At 42.2% G+C, this 21,929-nt stretch overlaps 1 protein-coding gene across 1 annotated transcript in view; it reads left to right on the forward strand.

Annotated features, from left to right (window-relative positions):
* Window positions 1-21,929, forward strand: part of PPP2R5A (protein phosphatase 2 regulatory subunit B'alpha) — a 45,872-nt gene that overhangs the window by 7,757 nt on the left and 16,186 nt on the right. The window contains exon 2 of the mRNA XM_028724695.2: window positions 17,273-17,469. Within this exon, the coding sequence (XP_028580528.1) occupies window positions 17,273-17,469 (197 nt within the window). The remainder of the gene's footprint in view (window positions 1-17,272; window positions 17,470-21,929) is intronic.

Below are 21,929 nucleotides of genomic sequence, written 5' to 3' on the forward strand. Positions count from 1 at the left end.
TGTGGGGACTGCTCCTGGAGTTGAGCAGAAGTGCAACTAGTGTAAAACACAGCAGCTTGACTGCTCCCTGGGCAGACTTTTGCCATCACGTTACACTGCTAGTTATCTACTGGGCGAAGTCCCAAATGCTTGTCCTGTTGAACAGAGTGCTATACATCTTGGTACTGGAATACCTAAAGGATAAGCTCACTCCTTTATATATGCAACCAACCAGGGGGGTGTTCTGCAGGGAGAGTTTTCTTGCAGATACTATCTTATCAGGAGGTCCATTTGTATGATGTAGGAATTGGGCATTTGGGGTGTGCTCTCCCCATGGCCTTTTCAGCTTCTGTTCAAGACTTTCCTTTTTAAATGAGTCTTTTAAGCACATACTTTTATCCTAATTTTGAGTACAAAAAATAGTTTTTAATATGAAATTGTTTTGCATGTGTTTAAATATTAATAATAATATAATAATAAATTTTATTTATATCCCGCCCTCCCCAGCCGAAGCCGGGCTCAGGGCGGCTAACAACACTAAAACAGTACAACATTATAAATACATTCTAAAAATTAATTAAAATACAAATTGATGGCAACCATAGACTAAAGCTTTGTAGAGATTGCCAAAGGAGGGAGTCAGGCTGCGCCCTGACCAAAGGCCTGGTGGAACAGCTCTGTCTTACAGGCCCTGCGAAAAGATGTCAAGTCCTGCAGGGCCCTTGTCTCTTGCGACAGGGCATTCCACCAGGTTGGAGCCGCAGTCGAAAAAGCTCTGGCTCTAGTTGAGGCCAGCCTAACCTCTCTGTGGCCTGGGACCTTCAAGATGTTTTTATTTGAAGACCGTAAGTTCCTCTGTGGGGCATACCAGGAGAGGCGGTCCCGTAGGTACGAGGGTCCTAGGCCGTATAGGGCTTTAAAGGTTAAAACCAGCACCTTAAACCTGATCCTGTACTCCACCGGGAGCCAGTGCAGCTGGTATAGCACCGGATGAATGTGATCTCGCAGCGAAGACCCCGTAAGGAGTCTCGCTGCGGCATTCTGCACCCGCTGGAGTTTCTGGGTCAGTCTCAAGGGCAGCCCCACGTAGAGCGAGTTACAATAATCCAGTCTGGAGGTGACCGTCGCGTGGATCACAGTGGCTAGGTCAGGGCGAGAGAGGTAAGGAGCCAACTGCTTAGCTTGGCGGAGATGAAAAAATGCCGCCTTTGTTATAGCTGCAATCTGCGCCTCCATGGAGAGGGAGGTATCGAAGATTACACCCAAACTCTTAACGGACGGTGCTGGCACTAATTGCACCCCCGCAAGAGAAGGGAGTTGCCCCCTCAATCTCATATCGTCCCGTCCCAGCCAGAGGACCTCTGTCTTCGAAGGATTTAACTTCAACCGGCTCCCACGTAACCATCCAGCCACAGCTTCCAAGCATCTGATCAGTGTGTCTGGGGCCGAGTCAGGATGGCCATCCATCAACAGATAGAGTTGGGTGTCATCAGCATACTGATGGCAGCCCAGCCCAAAACTCCGGACAAGCTGGGCAAGGGGGCGCATAAAGATGTTAAAAAGCATCGGGGAGAGAATCGCACCCTGAGGCACTCCACACACCAAGGAGTGGCGGGATGACAATTCCCCCCCAAGCGCCACCCTCTGTCCCCGACCAGAGAGAAACGAGCGCAGCCATTGAAGGGCTGTGCCCTGGATCCCCACGTCGGCAAGGCGGTGGTCCAGGAGTTCGTGATCGACCATGTCGAAGGCTGCTGACAGGTCTAGAAGAATCAGCAGCCCCGACCCGCCTCGATCCAGCTGCCTACGGAGATCATCTGTTAAGGCGACCAGAGCCGTCTCGGTCCCATGACCAGCGCGGAAGCCGGACTGGAATGGATCCAGAGCCGATGTTTCATCCAGAAACCTACCAAGCTGTTCCGCAACCGCTCTCTCAATCACCTTACCCAGGAATGGAAGATTCGAAACCGGGCGGTAATTGGATAGATCTAAGGGATCTAATGATGTTTTCTTTAAAAGCGGGCGCACCACTGCCTCCTTCAGTTCCCCTGGGAATGTCCCGGTGCCAAGGGACAAATTGATGATATCCCCCAGGGGGGCCCGCACCTCGTCTGGACACACTCTAATCAGCCAGGACGGGCACGGGTCGAGAGGACAAGTGGTGGGCTTTCCAGCTCGGAGGAGTCTGTCCACATCGGCTGGGGATATCCGGTCAAAGTGGTCCAATACTGGACCCGAGGACAGTCGAGGGGCCTCCAGTTCCTTTATTGTATCGAAATTGGCGGGGAGGTCATGGCGGAGCAACAGGACCTTCTCCGCAAAAAAGCTCGCAAATGCCTCACAGCTGTGTGTCCAATTGTTATTTAAATTTGGCTGTCCTTCGAGGGACGTTAAAGACCGAATTATACTAAATAATTGCGCCGGGCGAGAGCTAGCGGATGCAATGGAGGCCGAGAAGTAGGACTTCTTAGCGGCCTTCACTGCCATCTCATAGGTTTTCATAAAAACTCTATAGGATGTTCTTGAAGCTCTGTCACGGGCACCCCGCCATACTCGCTCTAGCCGTCTGAGGTCCCGCTTCATTTTCCGGAGCTCCTCGGTAAACCAGGGAGCCCGGTTTCTGCGGGGTCGCAGAGGGCGCTTAGGTGCGATCTCATTGATGGCTGCCAGGAGCTGGGTATTCCAGCCCTCAACAAGCTCAGTCAATGAGTCGCCAGGGGGAGCAAGGTCCCGCAAGGCTTGACGGAATCTATCAGGGTCCATCAGCCTCCGCGGGCGAGCCCAAATCGGCTCGCCACCCAAGCAGGGTGGGGGTGGAACGTCAATCCTGGCTTTCAGAGCGTAGTGATCAGACCATGGCACCTTCATCGAAGGAAACATGATCACATCTATACCGACGCCAAAGATCAAATCCAGCGTGTGGCCTGCTTGATGTGTGGGGCCCGAAACAAACTGGGAGAGCCCTAGTGTCGCCATGGAAGACACCAGGTCCAGAGCTTGTGAGGAGGGAGTGGCATCAGCATGGATGTTGAAGTCCCCCAATACCAATAGGTTAGGGCAGTGTTTCCCAACCGGTGTTCCGCGGCACACTACTGTGCCGTGAGACATCGGCTGGTGTGCCGTGGGAGGGAGGCGGGCGAGTCGGGCGGCGAGACGCGGGGCGGCGGCGGCGAGCAGCGGCTGCCCAGCGCGGGGCTCTCGCCGTCTGCCTGCCTGGCTGCCTGCCTGACGCGCAAACCCCCGGCGCAGGCGCCCCGCTTGTTGACACAGGAGGGGAGGGGGGAGAGGAAACGCTGCTGGTGTCGCTGCTCCTCGGCGGCGGCTCCTCCTCTCAGCCCGCCCTGCCTATATTTGCACCAATCCCCGCCCACTAAAGCATTCGCGCCTCCCAATGGGAAGCCTTGCCGGGCGGCGGGTGCTGCTGCCTGAGAGTTCTGAAGCCACGCCCACTTTCCCAGAGACTGGCGGTTCTGAGGGATCCAGGGCAGGGCCGGCGCGCGCGCGCTTCTTGCTGCCCGGGCGCTTGCTCTAATCCCGCCTTCCCTGGGAGGGAGGGATGGCGGTGGCCGCGAGCGTCCGGGGTGGGGCGCGCGCTGGCTCTCCCTGGCGGCCCCCGTGCCTGGCGTTCTATCAGTGCGCCTCCTCTCTCTTTCCCCACCCATCCTCCACGTGCTGCGCTCTAACCCGGAGTTAGAAGCAAATTAGAACACGCCCCCCGTGTGTGGTGTGTTTTTTGTGCTGCTCCTCTTTTTTTAGGGCTTTTTGGCGGCTTTTGGGACGGCGTCGAGGGGTGGCCGCCTCAGCTGCCGCCGTCCCTCAGTCCCTCGCTCTGCTGCCTCCTCCCACCCCGGCAAGGGGGAGGGAAAAAACTTTCACTTTTGTGCGTCCCTCCCGGCGTGACGCTGCGCGCTGACGTCACGGGGCGGGGCTTTAATGGTGGTGTGCCGCGAGATTTTTTTCCGGTAAACAGGTGTGCCGTTGCCCAAAAACGTTTGGGAAACACTGGGTTAGGGAACTCCAAGGCCCAGCCGGCCACCGCCTCCAGCAGGCCTGACAGGGTGGCTGCTGGTGCGCTAGGTGGCCGGTACACCAGCCAGACAGCCAAGCTCACCTCGGAGCCCCACACTAGGCCAACACATTCAATGCCGGGGATCGATGGCGATGGTAGAGCCCTGAAAGAACAATCTTCCCGGATTAATAATGCCACCCCTCCCCCCCGGCCCACAGTCCGCGACTGGTGGAGGACGGAGAAACCCGGGGGCGCCATCTCTCGTAAGGTAACAGTATCCCCTTCGCGCACCCAGGTCTCCGTCACACAAGCCAGGTCGACCCCCTGAGAGATGAAGAAATCTCGCAGGGTGGCGGTTTTGTTGCCTGTAGACCTGGCATTGCACAACACCAGTGACGGAGGTGAGTAATCCTTGCTCACCCTACCCTCGTATCTCGGGATGGGGCGCAGATTGGAAGGGGTACGAGCATATCCGTATCTCGATCCCCTTCGCCTATAACATCTGCCCCCACCGCCATACCTCCCTCGCCCCTCCACAGTAGGAATCCCAGGCCTCATATTCGCCTCCATTTACAAAATATAAAAGCAAACAAACAGAAACAATTACACCAGAACAAAACCAATCCCCACCCCACTCAACAACCAGCCCACCCCAACCCAAAATAAAACAAAACAAAACAAAAATACATGGATACAACCACCGTTTATGGTGGTACAACAAAATAAAAAGTAAAAACACCTTTACAACACTTTAAAATATATAAAATAAATAAATAATTTTGATATATTTCATGAGAAATAAAAAAAATTGGAAGTTTGTTGATTTCAGCTGAGCTTCCCTATAAGTATGCTTAGCATTTCAACCAAAGGTAGTCTGGTTATGTAACATCCTACGCCTTCTGTCATATGTTCCATTCAGCATCTGCAGATCTATTCCACAAAATGTTTATAAGGACCAGGGTCACCTTAATTGTTGCTTTATACCTTTTACAGTTTTATGGTAAGTCCTTTTAACCACAATATTGAGTGTTTTAGAAACATGGGAAATGCTTGGCATTTTAGACAAGGGTTTGAAATTGAACACAGTGTGTATTTTGCTGATTTAGTTGCTGCAGTGGAGCTATCAATCTATATGTTGCTTTTATTTTGATAGACTGTGTCCCTTTATTTGTGTCCTGTTGCTTTGTTTCAGTAATTATTGGTTATTATGTTAATTGTTTTTAATGTTAGCCTCTTGATTTCTTAAGAAAAGGAAGGAACATAGACATTCTTAAATTTTAGAAATGTGGATCAACAACTATTGTGTTTTTAATATGTGGGCTTTTAAGGTATTTTCAGTTTTATTAACACAGCTTTCACATAGCATTGCAAAGTTTCCATGTCTTCTAAACAAAGATACTATTCATAGCTTAAGTTCTTCAAGATGTGACCTCCTTAGAATGTCTAATTTAAAAAAAATACACTTTCATGAACAGTAATTGCTAAATATAGTGTCCATTGACAGTCTTCACATGCAGAACCTTTCTATTTTAATCTTCAGCATCTTTGTGCCAGCATAGTATTGAATTTCTTTTTCCATGTTTATTGCATTCAAGTTGAGTCCGATTCTAGTTGTGCAGGTGTTAAATTGAATAAACTTATTTATTTGAATATGAGGGAAATATTAAATATTGCTGAAGGTTAATTGACTTTATCTGGTCTGAAGTCTATTTATTTATAATATTTTAAACCTACCTTTCATAGATAAAAACCTATCGGGGGGGGGGGGGGAATTCAGTCTAACCTACTAACTGGCAGCAATAATATTTTTAAAGGTCTTTGTTTGCAAATCTGTTGTCCATTTATCAGCAGATTTTTGAGGCCTAGTTCACACACTATTCCATGATATAGTGGCTTCCTGCTGGCTAAAGCAATAATTGGTTCTGACATTTTCTATACATGCTATGAGTGTTCCTGTTCCATCCCTCTCCAGATGTTAATTATAAGTGGAGATCTTATCCTCTGGGCTTACATGTCATCATCTTTGGAAGTTCAGTCTTGTGCAGTATAGAAGGAATCTAACCAAAATACCTAATGATATTGGTTGCAATTAATATATTCAGCAGGGGGAAATGCTGCATGTGTGGTATTAGAATAATGTGACCTCTTCCCTTGCACAACAGAGTACAAGAGGACTTAAGAGAGTTCAGCAGAATGTCAGTTTATTATTTCAAATAATTTGTAATATTTGTTACTATAATTATCATAGCTATCACCTTGTTTATATATTTATATTTTATTTATGTGCTGGGTGTTGTATAAAAGTAAAAAAACCCAGATCTTTGCCTGCCAATTCACAATGGGGAAAAAGGCAGAGGGAGATACAAGGGGAGGGATATTAAAAGAAGAGGGGAAACTTGAACAAGTTGGGAGAGATCTTGTTTGTTTCTGAAGCAGTGCACTGCCCAGGGATCCCTCTTCTTAGTTGCAGGTGGCAAACAGATGGAATGATGTGTTGAAAGCCCAACCCAATGAGTGCATGGGTTTAAACTCAGGGCAATACACAGCACTGTTTCCCACTCCCTTCATTGTTGGTTAATACTGTCTCTCATGAAGCAGTTCACTGTGGGGTGAGATTTTATTTTTCTTGAAACAGCTAATGTGAAGTTACTGCAAGAGTAGCCAACATGGTGTCATCCAGATGCTACTGGGAGTCTACAGCATCCCTGACTGTTGGCTAGGCTATGCTTGCTATCCCTGTGTTAGTGTATATAGTCACAAGTCTTGGAACCAGTTTTTCTTTCCTTTTTTGGATTTGTAGTAACTTAGTGTTCAAAAGCTATTTAGAATGTTCCCTCACTTAGAAATTAGCTAGCGTCTCTTGCCTACCCCTGCCCATCCTATGCTAGTTAAAATATGGACTATGGACTCAGATACGTTTATAAAGATAAAGTGCTTTATATGTGTTGTAGCACTGATGGTGCTGTAGAGTCCTATCTTTCACCAATGGGATGTCCCTGTATGAAGTTTAGAACGTGTTTAACTGAACTGCTTCTGTGATGTTTCTAGATCCAGCCTACAAAGTAGCTGTCATGTTTGAATTGTCAGTATGCTTATATAAATATAGTAGGATTGTTCCAGAAGTGGGTTATTCTTCTCTTCTTGAAAGACCCTAACTATGCATTTAAAACTTACATAAGAACCTTTTTTAGCCTTGTGAAACTGGCTGGTATGGCTGTCCAATTAGTGCCACGTTATTCTTTCAGTAAATATGTCATATTAAACAAATACATAAAGTATGAATTGTAGCCCAACTTATGATAATCTTTCTAGGAATATGGTGAGTTTAAAAATAATGTGTTGCATCCTTAGAACTGACTTCTAGTAGGACAGCGAGACTTTCTGTGCCTCTCTGCTGTTCTGTGTGCTCCTCAAATCTGTTCTGGAGGGTTGAAGAACTCTGAGCAGATTTTGAGGATGGTGTGGGTCTGCAGGGGGAAGAGAGGAAGGGGAATCCTTAATGTACAAGTAGAAGTCTGCTCACATGAGTTTGGATTTCATGCAGTGCCTGATATATTATCATTGTTACTTTTATTCCCCACAGTTCCTGTTCCTCTTGGAAAGAGCACAGTGCAGCTTTCAAGAATGAAACATTAAGCAGTAAAACAGTGAAATATATTATACAATAAAAATACAGTATAATGCCCATTAAAAAGTTGCACATGTGTGGGCAATTCCACTATGAACTGAAGGCATGCAGAAACAAAAAAGTTCCCAATTGCTAACTGAAAACAGAGTGAGAGGGGGGGAAACCAAATGTCTACAGGGAGGGCATTTCATTAACAGGGTGCTCTGCTTTATGCAGTTGCCCTTTGGACTGTAGTCACCAAAGGGTTTCCCAAGCAAGGCCTGCCTTGCAGAAATCAAGACTGTTGGCAGGTACTGGGAACCAGTAATGTAGGCTGAAATAAATTTATGGCTATATTTTGAAGTGTTTGCAATGTGTGGAAAGATGCTTGAGGAGAGTAGACAAGCCTGTTGGTGATAAATCTTGCAGCCAAGATAGTTACAAAATGTCACAGCCAGGGTGTCCTTAGACCTTTGATAAAGGCAAACTATGTACCATCAGTTGTGAGTGATAGCGTTTCTTGCACATTGTTGGTCTTAAAATATTTGCTAGGATGCAGGATGCAAAACAATCTGATCAGGAAGGCAGTTCTTATGAATATGCATAGATGGTATGGTAGAATTGAGAAGGGCTTATATAAAAAACTCAGCAGCCCTCTTGTTTCTAAATTGTAAAAAGCTACTTTGCAAAATAGACAGGAACATTGCACAATGCCTGTGAAGGTGCTGCTGATGCCTTGTGCCAAAACCCAATGGTTAGGTGGTCCCAACTCACAACTCGTAAATAAAAAAGAAGTAAAGGGAGATGGATACTAAAGATCAGTGAATCATGTTTGTCAATGTGCCTCACATTATGCTGCCATTTTTGCTATGGTTGCTCCCGTGTTTCCACAGCAACAGCTAAACCTACAGAAAGTTTATGTATAACAAACCTATTTCAGTTTTTAAAGCAGTTAACTTGCGTAGAAGTTTAATGCTTGATTTAGACTTTTTCAGGTCTAGAATATTTGAATTTTATTTTTGTAGACATGGATGAGAGCAACAGGCAAGAAGAAGAATTATTCCAGTGTGCCATTACAGTGGTACCTTGGTTCCCAAACGTAATCCGTTCCGGAAGTCTGTTCCAAAACCAAAGTGTTCCAAAACCAAGGCGTGCTCTCCCATAGAAAGTGATGCAAAACAGATTAATCCGTTCCAGACTTTTAAAAACAACCCCTAAAACAGCAATTTAAAATGAATTTTACTATCTAATGAGACTATTGATCCATAAAATGAAAGCAATAATCAATGTACTGTACTATAAAATAAATAAGACAGTATTGTAGATGATAAAAAAAACTTTTTTTTTCTTGCGTGCACTGATGATAGTCATTGTTTGAATGGGGGGCTTTTATCCATTTCTGCAGTCATACAATCAATCAATCAATCAGTAGCTGAACTGGGTTCCACACAGTCACAAAAACAAGTCACAAAAATGAAGTCACAAGCCACAGTCACAGTCAAAAAACCGAAAAAGCCACAGAAACAAAATTGCAAAAAAATAGCAAAAACAAAAGCTCCAAATGTCACCTCTGTGTTGCATGGGTGCTTGGGACTCAACAGCCGACAGACTCAACAGGCAGCCTCTGATTAGCAGCAGGGGACTCAATTCATAAACAGAACACACTCAACAGGAAGCAGAACAGGTTCCGCTTCCAAGGCAAAGTTCACAAACCGGAACACCTACTTCTGGGTTTGCAACCTTTTGTTTCCAAGTTGTTCATAAACTAAGCTGTTCTAAAAGCAAGGTACCACTGTACAACAGTGTCTCAAAATGGATAACGTCTTTCTTTCAAATAGTAAAGAGGTGACTAAAGCTCTTAAGCCTTAAAACCCTCATAGCATAGGCTAAGAGACTGGGACAAGTTATGTTGAGGTACAAACACTCCTGCAAGAATAGCAACAAAATGCATGATTGCTACTGCTACCTATTCTTTCTTCTTCCTATCCAGCTGCTAGCTCTGCTTCTTCCAGCTTCATTGCTCAGCAGCTTAATTGCACATGAGAAAGCACATGGCATTCATGCCAGGCTGCAGTTCTCACATCTTTACCACCTTCCCCAATCCCCATCCTCCAGTGCCCTGCAGATTATGCTAGCTTTCAAGTTAACATCTGTCATGTTCTCTTAGGCCTTGCACATGTCTGGAAGCTCTGAGGGAAACCAATTATATCAGTAGCATATTCACAATAAGTTGAATTGCTAAGTTGACATACTGTATGTGGATAACAGGCCATAGATTTGGTTTACCTAATGTAGCCTATATTCAGGAAATTCGGTAGGCAAAACTCAGCAGGATTTACCTTGAGCTTGTTACTGACAACATCAATGGACAAATTGTCAGGATGTCGAAGTGGGTATGAAATTGTAAAGCAAGAACTTCTCATTTCAGTGTGTGTTGAATAGGATAATTGTTTAGATATACAGTGGTACCTCGGGTTATTGACACTTCAGGTTATGCGTTTTCGGGTTGCGCACCGTGCCGAACCCAGAAGTACCGGAATGGGTTATGTCTGGGTTTCGGCACTTGTGCTTGCACATGCTTAGAAGTACCGAATCGTGACCCACACGTGCGCAGACACGGCACTGTGGGTTGTGAACATGCCTCTTGCATGGATCACGTTCGCAACCTGAGGTTCCACTGCATATCAAATAAGGACTTTTAAACTTGCCCAACTATTCATAGATGCATTGGGTATTCATTTTGCCTTGGCAACAGGAAACTATGGTTTTGTGTGCTATCTTTTGTACAATTGTAACTTTCAGAACTTTGGAAACTAAAATATTCAAATCTTTGTTGACCATTTTTAGTTACTTACTGTATACCTTGCATTTTTCTGAAGAATGATAGGGACAGCCAGGGAAAATCTTAATAATATCCTAATACACTTTTTTGAAGTAGGCTTGTGAATAGTCATTTACCTTACATTTCACACACACTATATGTATTTATGGTCTATTTGTGACTACTGAAAATAAGCTGGAGCACTGAGAGAAGTAAACTTTCAGAGAGGGGAAAGGCATAAAATGGTGGTCAGCCAAATTCATTGGCAATGAATCCATAATGGTATGAAATGGCATAACTTGGTAAAATTCCCACATCAGTGAGAATGTTCAACTTTCCTGTATAGTTTCTGCACTTCTGTTGTGCTGGGTAATCAGATTGAGAACATGGCATTTTATATTCCATGCAGAATAATTATTTCTGGAGGAAATTCATCCTTGTGTAATTCATCTGAGTTGGAAAATGTATATACTGAGAAGGTTATTCCAATTTCATTGTTCTTCCCACTTGCAGACCATTCAAATGCCTGTGTTTCTGCTATAATTGAATTCCAGTTAGCATCACAGGTCAATTACATGCTAAGGTTAGCCTGCAGTCCTTGATACTGCACAGTCCAAATAAGAAAATAAATAAATATAGGTACTGTATTTAAAAGTATGACTTGTGGTATAACCTCCTTCATTATAAAATATTTCTTGCCCCAAATGCTGCCAACTGTGTAAAAAAGAATTCCTACCACATTTCCAAGAGTTAGTATAATTTTTATAAACCTTCAATTACCTAAGGGGTGTCTGATACTAATGAGCGCAATACACCAATCCCTGCCTGGTTAGTAGAGGGGGGGAAATCAAAGGCAGACAAAGAACCAAATCAAAAGCCTTCCTGGCCTTGAATCAGCAGGATAAAAGGGGTGTGGCATTTTGGTTCCACCTGCTCTGCTTTCCATCAGTAGCTTTTCCCCTTCCTTCCCGCTGGTTTCCATGGCTACAAAAAAGAGGCACCCATGATTAGGCTTCCCACTCTGTAGGCAGAGATGGAGAGCTACAATCCTATGACCCCCTAGAACATTTTCACAGGGGCCACAAGGTTGCACCCTAAATGAATTAATGACATAGGCATACCAGATCCAGGTGTTCTGATTTTCTAGAGCATTTCAATGAGGGGTTTGGCCTCTGATGTGGTCCAGAGGAAAGCAGAGCAATATGTTTGGCACCAGCTTGGTCACCAGGTGTCTTCAGGAGTTTACTCTGGATTTGTGTATGGTTTACCCCTTAGCCTTTTGTTCTCCCAACGATATCCTGTGAGGCAGCTGGGGTTTAGGATCAGCGTTTCCCTTCTCCTAGATGGGCTACCTTCCCAGGTTGACAAGCCCCATCTGCCCCTCACTTCCCTCTACAGCAAGTGCAGAAACCGCTTTCTGGATTGTTGGACCCATTCTTGGTCTCATTTGCTCAATCTGCTGGATCCTGTCTTTGCATGCAGGGGAAGTCCCTAAGTCACTGAGGTTTTGAGACCTATCAGCTACCTCACCTGGTTTGGCCAGCCAGTCAAAGCAGTTTCCACAGGGTGTGTCCACTGCCATTGTTGACAGCTTCAAGGAGCCACAGGTGAGGGGTATGGCTGCTGTCACTTTTGGCAGCTTTGAGGAGTCACAGATGAGAGCTAAGTGCAGTACACAGAGATGTATATTGTTCCTTTAACAGAAATGTTGGAAATGATAGCCAGTGCAGCTGAACGTGTTTAACGAGCCAAGTTGTGTATTCCTGGTAGCCCTGCTCTAGGAGTGTACACTTAGCTTTTTTGTCTGAATTTACATTTTTAAATGTTCTTATGGAAGATTTGGGTGTCTTTAGATCTGTCTCACTGCATACCTAAACAACCAGACTATTGCAGGGATGGCAGGAGCAGACAAGATACAGATCAATCAAAGCAGATTTTTAAATAGACATTTAGGTAAACTCAGGGCAGCACAAGATTGGTAGGGATAACTTAATGTGTTATTTAATTAAAAGTTGTTTAGAGGCAAATCAACTCCATTACAGTGGCTTAAGAAACATGTTCTGTGCAGTTACTATCTCAAGAAATTGAATGCTCAAAAGATACATATTGAATCTGCAGAAGAGTTCAGTTATAAGAGACACACATTAATATCTTAGCAGGGAGAAATCATGCATATTTGAGCACAGAAAAGAAAAAAAGGCTTTGTTTTTAGCCAGTGATTTTTAAAAAAAAATCTGTGCAGACTAGAGTTATTCAGAGATTCCTACATTTAAGTCTGTCCTAAGAACTCACATTTATTAGTATGAATTCTAAAGTAGCAAAGCTAAGTATACACTCCTAGTGCAACATTACCAGGCATATATAACTTGGTTAGTTAAACACAGTGTTTTCACCTGTGTTTGTAAGCATTTCCTGCTTTTCTTTTAAAGTAACAGTGCACCATACTAGTGGTAGTTCCCTTCACAATTTTCATCAGTAAAAGCATACATCCTCTTATGTATGCTATCACAATGTTTATCATAGTGCTTTGGTAGAAAGACGTAATAGCTTCCTATTCTTGCATGAAGTTGAAGTTGGATAAAGCCTGTGAATCTGCTTGTACCTCAGTGCTTCTCCATTTTTTCTGGCTATCCTTGGAGGATACTTTACATAGGATATGGAAGTATGCTAATAGCTCTCCTCTGAGTGTTTTATATGTTTTTCTTGTGTTGTGCTAGTGGAAGAAAATGAGTTCCTCACATTGTACTCCTGCAGGCAATATCTGCAGTATGTCAAGGAAAATTAACTGCTTCACAAATTCTCTATCTTTTTATGTGTTGCTGGAGAGGGTTTTAGGATAGGTTGGGAGAAATATATGAACTTGCCTGGATTTTAGAGAAATTGGCTTGAGAATAAAATAGAATGAAGGTTTGCTGGGGGGGGTGGTGGAAGAAAAAGGCATTGTGGTTTGAGTTCTGGACGCTGATAAATAGGGGTTGTTTTTATGTGCCTTCTTGGTAGTGGCATCTACCCTGTGGAATGCCCTAACATCAGATGTCAGGGAGATGAGTAAATTCCGTATATCACCTTTAGAAGACATCTGAAGGCAGCACTATATAGGGAAGTAGTTTTATGTTTAATGTATTATTATGTTTTTACATATGTTGGAAGCCACCCAACGTTGTTTGTTTGTTTGTTGTTGTTAAACGTTTTTCTCTGAGCCAGTAGTGACTCCTTGCTGACCACTGTTAACAACTTGGGAGCCATATTTGGAAATGTACTTTCCATCTTTGAAACCTGTCGTCCCCCCCCCCCCCCCGTTTTGAGAGACTGTGGCAGTGTTTTCATAGGAGTGTGCAAAAGTAGTTGTTGAGTTTTTACTTGCAGCATAATGTTGGTGGGGCATGTACTTGCATATATTGTTAAAGTTAAGCTTTTGATCACTTTGGATGTGTTGAGAACAAAATGGTGCCCCGGCTGCTGTATGAGGGCCATGCCATGTCAAGTGATCTAGGGATTTTACTTTACCATTTTATATTGCTTCCATTTTCAATGTCCTAAAAGTAGTGTAAGAGAAGGTCCCAGATCTCTGTTTTACATTTTTTATCTCATCCCATTTTTGAGGGTTTGAAATTTTAAAAAGTGTCAATGTTGGCCTTGCCAGACTACACAATAACCTTAAAAACTCAGCGCAGAATTGGGATATTTCAAAACTAAAAATACCATTGTCTTCAGACGTTCGTGGGCTTTAATATGATATGGCACATGATGGACTTTAAATTTTAAAGAAAAATTACTGCATCTCCTTTAGAACCCTTATTAAAAAAACAACAGTGAAAGCAGATTGCTGCTATGTAAGCTAGAAGAAGAAATAAGCACAGTAGGCAATCAGAATTGGTTTGGTTACTATTTTAATGACTGAGTCATTTCTCTTATTGACCTAGTTCACACAAAGCGTTAAAGCAAACCATGATTTAATGAGACTTAATGAATGTGCGGGTTTCTGGAGACGAGTTGGCACCCGCTTTTTTCTTTGTGGTCCTTTTTTACTCCTTAGGCCCAGACGTGCTGCCTGAGGTGACCACCTCACCTTGCCTCATTGGAAGACTGGGCTTGAGCCAAACCTTAGCTTAGTTCATAGGACTGAAGAGAAGTAGCTGCCAGCTCCTCTCTGGGACCTGACATTTTTGCACAGTCTCACTAAGCCAATGTTTGACTTACTATGTCATGGGAATCATCTTGCTGTCTCAATGCTCAGTTTGACAAATGTTAAATCTGTACTTGAATATTTGCATTGCATTTGGTTTTATGTTTTTTAATTTTATTGTAATGTTTATTTTCATTTTAGTGTTTCTGGTTCCACCCTAGGACCCACAGATAAAGGGTGGACTATAAATCAGTTCATTAAATAAAGCAAAATGACTACATGAAACTCGGGATTTGATATTGCTTTGCCCTCTGCATCCTCTTCCTTGAGGGAAACATCTAACCTTGCAGATCTGTACTGGTAGAAAAACATTGGAAATATGAATTTAGACAGGGCTCCAGGCAGCCACTGCTGACTTTTATTACATGTCATAAGTTTTCATATATGCCTACTCAGGTTCTACTACTTTTCTAGTATGTATTATAAAAAGAATGGAAGCTTGATGAATAGAAGCCAAGGAGGGACCACACAAATGCACTGATTGGCACCCACCCTCTCTGTGCCACTGAAAAGGCTTGAAATGAACTGTATACCAATTTACCGGTATTTAGAATATAGAGGTATTTGTACGTTGTGCTCCTTGAAAAGCTGCTTGTTAGTATAGTCGTACCTTGGAAGTAAAACGGAATCTGTTCTGGAAGTCCGTTTGACTTACAAAGCTCCTGCAGCCAACTGGAAGCTGCAGAAGCCCTGTCAGACATTTGGCTTCCAAAAATAGTTTGCAAACCGGAACAGTCACTTCCGAGTTTGCGGCGTTTAGGAGTCAAAACATTCGAGAACTAAGCTGTTCGAAAACCAAGCTACAACTGTATTGGTGAACTCACTGAAAATTTATATTATGTTGCTTGGGAGGGAGGAGTAGAGACTATAGCCAGAGATGGGAATTGGGACCCTCCTCATAGAAATTTTTTACCCCATGGAGTGCTTTACTTGACTTGGTTCTCCTCAGCATGGTGATAGGTGTTTTAACCAGTGCTAGAAACTGAGATATGAAAGCTGGGAGCTAAATGACACATTAAACCTAGGTTATGAGCACAACAACGGAATGCCTAGGTGCACTTATTTTATAACCAGAGTACAAAGCTGAAAATGAATGAACTGCAGCTAAAACGTTATGTTAATTTTTCACATGGTCTAGTCCTCTCCCCACCCACCTTTCTAATATTCTTAAGAGGGTCTCTTCTCCAGTCTTCAGAGAGTAGCTGGAAGTGGGGAGGCAGAAAAAGGTCCTCCTTTCCTTCCACTCTGCAGTTTTATTCTAAAATCTTAGGGACAGTACTGCTCCCAGAGCTCAGAAACTGCTCACACTAATGAAATTCCCCATTGCAAAATGCGCTGAGAACAATGGGAGTTTTGAACGCTGGTTCTTTATGGTGGTCCAAATTTTAACAATAAAGACTGTTGGCAGTTATTGCTCACTGTGCTACAACTTGTGATGAGCTCATGACACATTTGTACAAGTTCCCCTCTCATAATTTCCTTAAAGTGTGGTGATACAGATATGTAAACATGTTATGAGTGTTTTGGAAGATAACTGCAAAATGATTGTCTCTGTGATTTTTTTTAGCAACAGTATTATACTGTATTTGATCCTGTGTTGATTTTTTGTTTGTGTAAGAACTGTAAAAATGTAAATTGGTAAACTGAAAGGGTACTTTCTCTGCTTAGGACAGTTTGAAGTTTTAATGGCATGTTACTAGTAAAATTAGTTGAACGCATAGCAGCATGTCATGCAATATGACATTTTTGATACTTTGCATCTGATACTCAGATTCAGTTTAATCTTGTTTGTAGGTTAAACTGAGAGGGTACGACTGTCCCAAATTGTCCAGTTAATTTTATGGGTAGGTGGGAATTTTGACTGGGTTTCTCCAGCCTAATTTCAGTACTCTAGCCCAGTGGTTCTCAAAGGGTGTGGTGAACCACACTGATGTGACAGGAGAGGATGACAAATGTGGCCAGAAGATTCAAGGACAATCAAAGAAATATTTAAACATTTCAGCACAACATAACATAGTATAGTATCACACTAATATTTATGTTTGCAGAATATGTAGCTGCATTGTTTTATACTTTCTGAATGTCCCATGATCATAGTTGTGTTCTGTGTTATAAATCAAGCATTGCTAGGAGTTCTTTCATTTTGTTTTCCAATGTATTTCTTATCAATAAAAAAATGAGTGTGGCATGAGAAAATTGTTATTCTGCAAGTGGGGCCCAGAGAAAATAGTTTGAGAACCACTTCTCTAGCCAGTAGAATGCTGGTTCTGCATTCCTGCTCAAGAAAGAACCCTTGCTCACTAAATGCACGACAAATTTGCACTGGCTGACTTTGTAGCAAACCTAAGAGCCTTTCCTAGAGCCTGGGGATACAGTTTCCCTGAGGATCATGGAAAGAGGACCATATCAGAATTAGAAAAATTTAAACATATTACCGGTAATAGGTTACAGCTCAGCTAGTGCAGCTGAGCACGTATATTCTGCATTACCGATGGGAGAAAGAAGGGACTCCTCCATACATAAGGTAACAATTATATGTCTGCTAATAGAACATTGGATTTGATATTTCCTGCTTGGTGTTAGTTTGTTGCTGTTGAGATGGAAGTTATATTGATTTCTATAATTTTACAGAATTTAAATTCTAATTTTGCAGCCTTTTTTCCTTTATAGATGCCACCTCAAATGAACAGCAAGACCTCTTCTGTCAGAAGCTACAGCAGTGTTGTGTATTGTTTGATTTCATGGACTCTGTCTCTGACTTGAGAAGCAAAGAAATTAAAAGAGCAACACTGAATGAATTGGTGGAATATGTTTCAACACATCGTGGTGTGTTAGTTGAATCAGCATATTCTGATATAGTGAAAATGGTAAGTAAAACACCTGAAGTATACTCTTCTTGGACACATTTAAAAATGACACCCAATATTTTTTTGCTAAATATAGTCTGTGTTCTGTATTAATTTTTCTATAGCAGAACAAAATTTTTGCTGACACTACCTGTTAACTTGCTGTTAAATTGTAACAGATTAAAATTGGTTACATTTAGTTGCATGACAACCATAGACTCCTAGGTGACAAGGACGTAGGAATGGGTTCATTGTTTGTCCCTCTTTTACTGCAGAATGAAGGATTAAAGCTCAAAGGTTATAGCTGGAGAGAGCAATGGCTGCATTTGGATGTCACACTAAACTATGGTTAAGTGAGATATGGGCACCACAGCCAGGAGGAGGAGTTTGGGAGCTTTTGCTTTACCACAGCTTCCTGTGTTAGCTAGACCTAGAACTGTGGTTAATTTTAAATTGTGGTTACTTTCAGATAAGACAGCTTCAAAAACTACAGATTGAGTTCTCTTGTTTGAAGCTAACCATATTTTACATTACTACAGTTTGTTTATGCAGTCTGTACAAAAAGCTTCTATTCAGCAAGCACAGAAGCAGAAACTTCTACTGCTCCTGGCCACACATGAGTGGGAGAGGTAAAGGCGTGTGTGAGCCAGACTGGGGCTGTTCATGTCTCCCTAAGCCGTAAGAGGCCAAGAGAAAGTTGCTAAACCTCTTCCTATGTTTCCAGTTGCAGCTGAAGCAGGAAAAGTTCACAGCTTGGTCAATAGATTGCTTTTGATCCAGCTACTTTTATACCTCAATTTTCTCCCAGCAATTTCATACTCTTTAGAAGTCTCTTCCTATACATAGAATTGTGTCTCAGAAGAAATTGTAGCTTTAAAGTCATTTCTCTCCCTCCAACAACAGCAATTTAGTTTGCAGCTCCTTCTCCTGACATCACATTGACTCTGCACTTGTAGTACAAAACAGACAGTGCAGAGGAACAAATGCTGGCGTAAAAAATGTTTGCTTGATTTTTGAATGTGCACTTGTTCCTTATTCATCATGAGGAGGAGCAAAACTGCAAGAAAGAATGGGTGAGGAAGGGAGGGAAAGAAGTGAAGAGAATTAGTTGGGTTGAAAGTGACAAAGGAGTAGAAAAAGGAACTGCAATAATGTTGGAAGCAGAAGAAGGAAAGGAGGATGGGAAGGGGGGAAACTAAGATGATGGAGAAGGTTCAGAAGGAAGATTAGAGAAAGAGCAAAAGGTGAAGAAATCAAGAAAACAGCATAGGGTAGGGAAGAAATAATATCAAGAATTAGAGTGCTAGGGTGGTTGCATATGAGCTCCCCAGTATTGGCTTCTAATGATTTGCAAAAATGTTTGTCCCTTTTTCTACTTAATATGAGATTTTCTGTGGACTTTGTAGCATGTTGGTCACACCTGTAAAGTTACTTAGGTTGTGCACACATTAACAGCTTAAACCCCCTCCCAACTGCATTTCAGATTGCATTTCCACAGTGTCCATCAGTATAGTTGGACGTGTTTCCAAGTCACCTGCTTTCTCTCCACACCAATGGCTGGAGAGGGAGCCTGGATGTCTTCTTGTGTCTTGCATTTTCATATTGGATCAAAGCTGGTTTGGGGGCAAATGCAACAAAATGCATAATTTCCCAAGAAATGGCAGGACAGATGAGGAATGGGCTAAGGTTGTGTGTACACAACTTCACAAACCAGCAGTCAGAGAGCACTGAATGCAGAGTAAAAAGAAGTACGTACACCACAACCTTAGCCTCAGCATAGTTGAAGGAATAGAAGTGGCACACAAAAGTGCACATATTGGTTAACTATCTTAAATTTAATATTATTGAGCAATGGTCAGCTTTTATTTCCTTTTAGGGATGACTTTAGAGTCCAACAACATTTTATATTAAACATGTCAATTAGGATCTGACACTTCACAACTTTTTCTGTTAATGCTTGTAAATGTATTGTTGAAATCTTGCTTGTGGTTATTGAAGTTAATGGTAAATCTGTTGTTGATTTTATTGGCTGTGGTTTGCACCAATTGTTTATATAAATTTACAAGTTTAATCTTTGTCTTCAGTTTCCAGATGGGGTAGCACAGTTAGTCTGTTGCAGCAAAAAAAGAAAGTGCTTTGGCATCTTGAACAGTAACAAATTCACCATGGCATAAACTTTCATGGATTTAGAATCCACATCATCAGTTGCTCTATCTTTAGTAACTCCGGCATTGTCATCTACAAATTCATATTTGACTGTGTTCCTGGAAAACAAATGTTCAAGTATAACATCTGATGACAGCCATAAAATACAGTGGTGGAAAAGTGGTCAAACTACAGTGTTGCTCACCAGGAGTATGGATGATGCTGACCAGGAATCCTGGAAAAAGCTTTGTTTACCAAGTAAAAACATAATTAAGATGATCAAAGAAAGATGTCTTGTTCCTAAACAGTAATCCAGATTTCAAAAATCTTGTAAAAATAAATGAAATTAATTTTGGTAGAAGGTTTTCCAGGATATCTCATAAGAACATAAGATTAGCCTGCTGGATCAGCCCACTGGCCGACCCGATAGATTCCTGTGGGAAATATGCAGAAAATGAGCACAAGCACTTTCCCCTTCCATGGTTTCCAGCAACTGTCATTCAGAAGCATTGCTGCCTCCAACATTGGAGGTAGAGCTTAAATAGCTTGTGGACAAATGCCGGCTCCCTCAGCCTGAAAGCGAGATGAGTGCTGCACCCCATAGTTGCCTTTGACTGGACTTAACCATCCAGGGATCCTTTTTTTAATGGTTAGCCTTCTCAGATACAATAGCCATGCATGTTTCCTTTTCTCATGAGAATACATCAATGTAATACCAATTTGAAATGTACAGTTGTGGACAAAAACTTTTTGTTTCATGTTAATACTTTTTTAGAAAACGTTTTGGGAACATTTGAGTACATGCAATATCATAGTGCATATACTATGATTAGAATTTCATTAATTCTAGAAATGACTGAGAACCAAATTAGTTTCCCATGTGTTCAACCCTTGTCTTTGAATTAGATACTCTTGCTAGGGTAAATAAACTTAAACACCCTTGTGACACCTTGAAGGTTTAAAGCTTGTTCTATAATAAATCTTTTAGTCTTTAAAGTGCCCCAGCTGTTGTTTTTGCTTCAGTAGACTTAAAGCTTTTCCTACAGTAAATCTGTTAGTCTTTAAGGTGCCTTAAGCTATTGTGTGTGTTGCAACAGACCGACACAGCTAGCCCTCTGGACAGGTATTCAGATTATAGCAGGACTGGTCCCAGCTCCTTGGTGTGTGTGTGTGTGTTCACAGCATACACAGTTAAAGATCTATAATGCAGTGCAATGTTAGATTATTAATATGTATTCAGTGAAGACCTGCAAAATATGTAAAAGACCTATTACATTTTTAGAGCAAAGCAGCTCCTTCACAAATTAAAAAAACAGAACTAATCCCTTTTTGTAATTGGTGTAACAGTGGCTAGATAACTTGAGATTTTAAAAAGTGCAGTTCTTCCATCTAGTAATTGTGCTTTAAAACAAAGTAGTAAACTGCAGAACACTTCTAGTTATTGTTTTGTGCTTGTGGCACATTGTACTAGTCTTGATTACGGTTGATTGCTAGAATCATCTGTGGGGTCCAAGACCTACCACCTTGGGTTGGAATTTCACCACTGGCTACACTTAATTGTAAATAACTATTGCCATCAGTATGTGGAGTTGCATCCACAAAACAGTTTATGATACACAGCATTGTTCCATGCATCTTTCTTCTCACAACTCATCTGTTTACACTGGGCACACCAGGGTTAGCTGTGCGGATCAGCTTTATTCTACTTCCACGTAATTTCATTTGTAAGATCCTTTCATTAAGTGGGAATAAAACTGCTGCTGCTCCTCAGCGCTTTTTGTCCATACATACATGAAAGACACAACTCATCCATAATTCATTGAATAATGCACGAGGAATATCTCTTGGAAATACCTAATTATTTTTGTAAAGGAAATTAGAAGTCACTTTTCACAACTTTTTACAGTGGCCTGTAAACATTATGGTGGGCAGCTACCATGGTCTGATATTTGGAATGTCCGACAGCCTCATGGGTTCTCTTTGTTATTCTAGCCCCTTGGATGTTTCCCCTCCACTTAGCCATGGTTTACCATGACACTTGAACTTGCATCACCATAAAAACTGCTAAGCCACAGTTTAACTGTGCACTTTTTCAAAATTAAGAGAGATCAAAACAAGGATCTCCATGTTAAAATCTGGCTTGAGAGCAAATTATGGTTAGTAGCATTTATGACTACTCCAGTTCAGATATATATTTATTAATAACACTCCTAGACCTCTCTTCATTACAAAATAATCACAGAACAGTTTCTAAAATATTATAAACAAGATGAACAACAATTAAACAACTATATGACATCAGATGTAGTGTAGGAGTGTGTTATTTGGGGGAAACA

This window comes from Podarcis muralis, chromosome 3 (assembly GCF_964188315.1).
Source record: "Podarcis muralis chromosome 3, rPodMur119.hap1.1, whole genome shotgun sequence".
Classification (NCBI taxonomy): Eukaryota; Metazoa; Chordata; class Lepidosauria; order Squamata; family Lacertidae; genus Podarcis; species Podarcis muralis.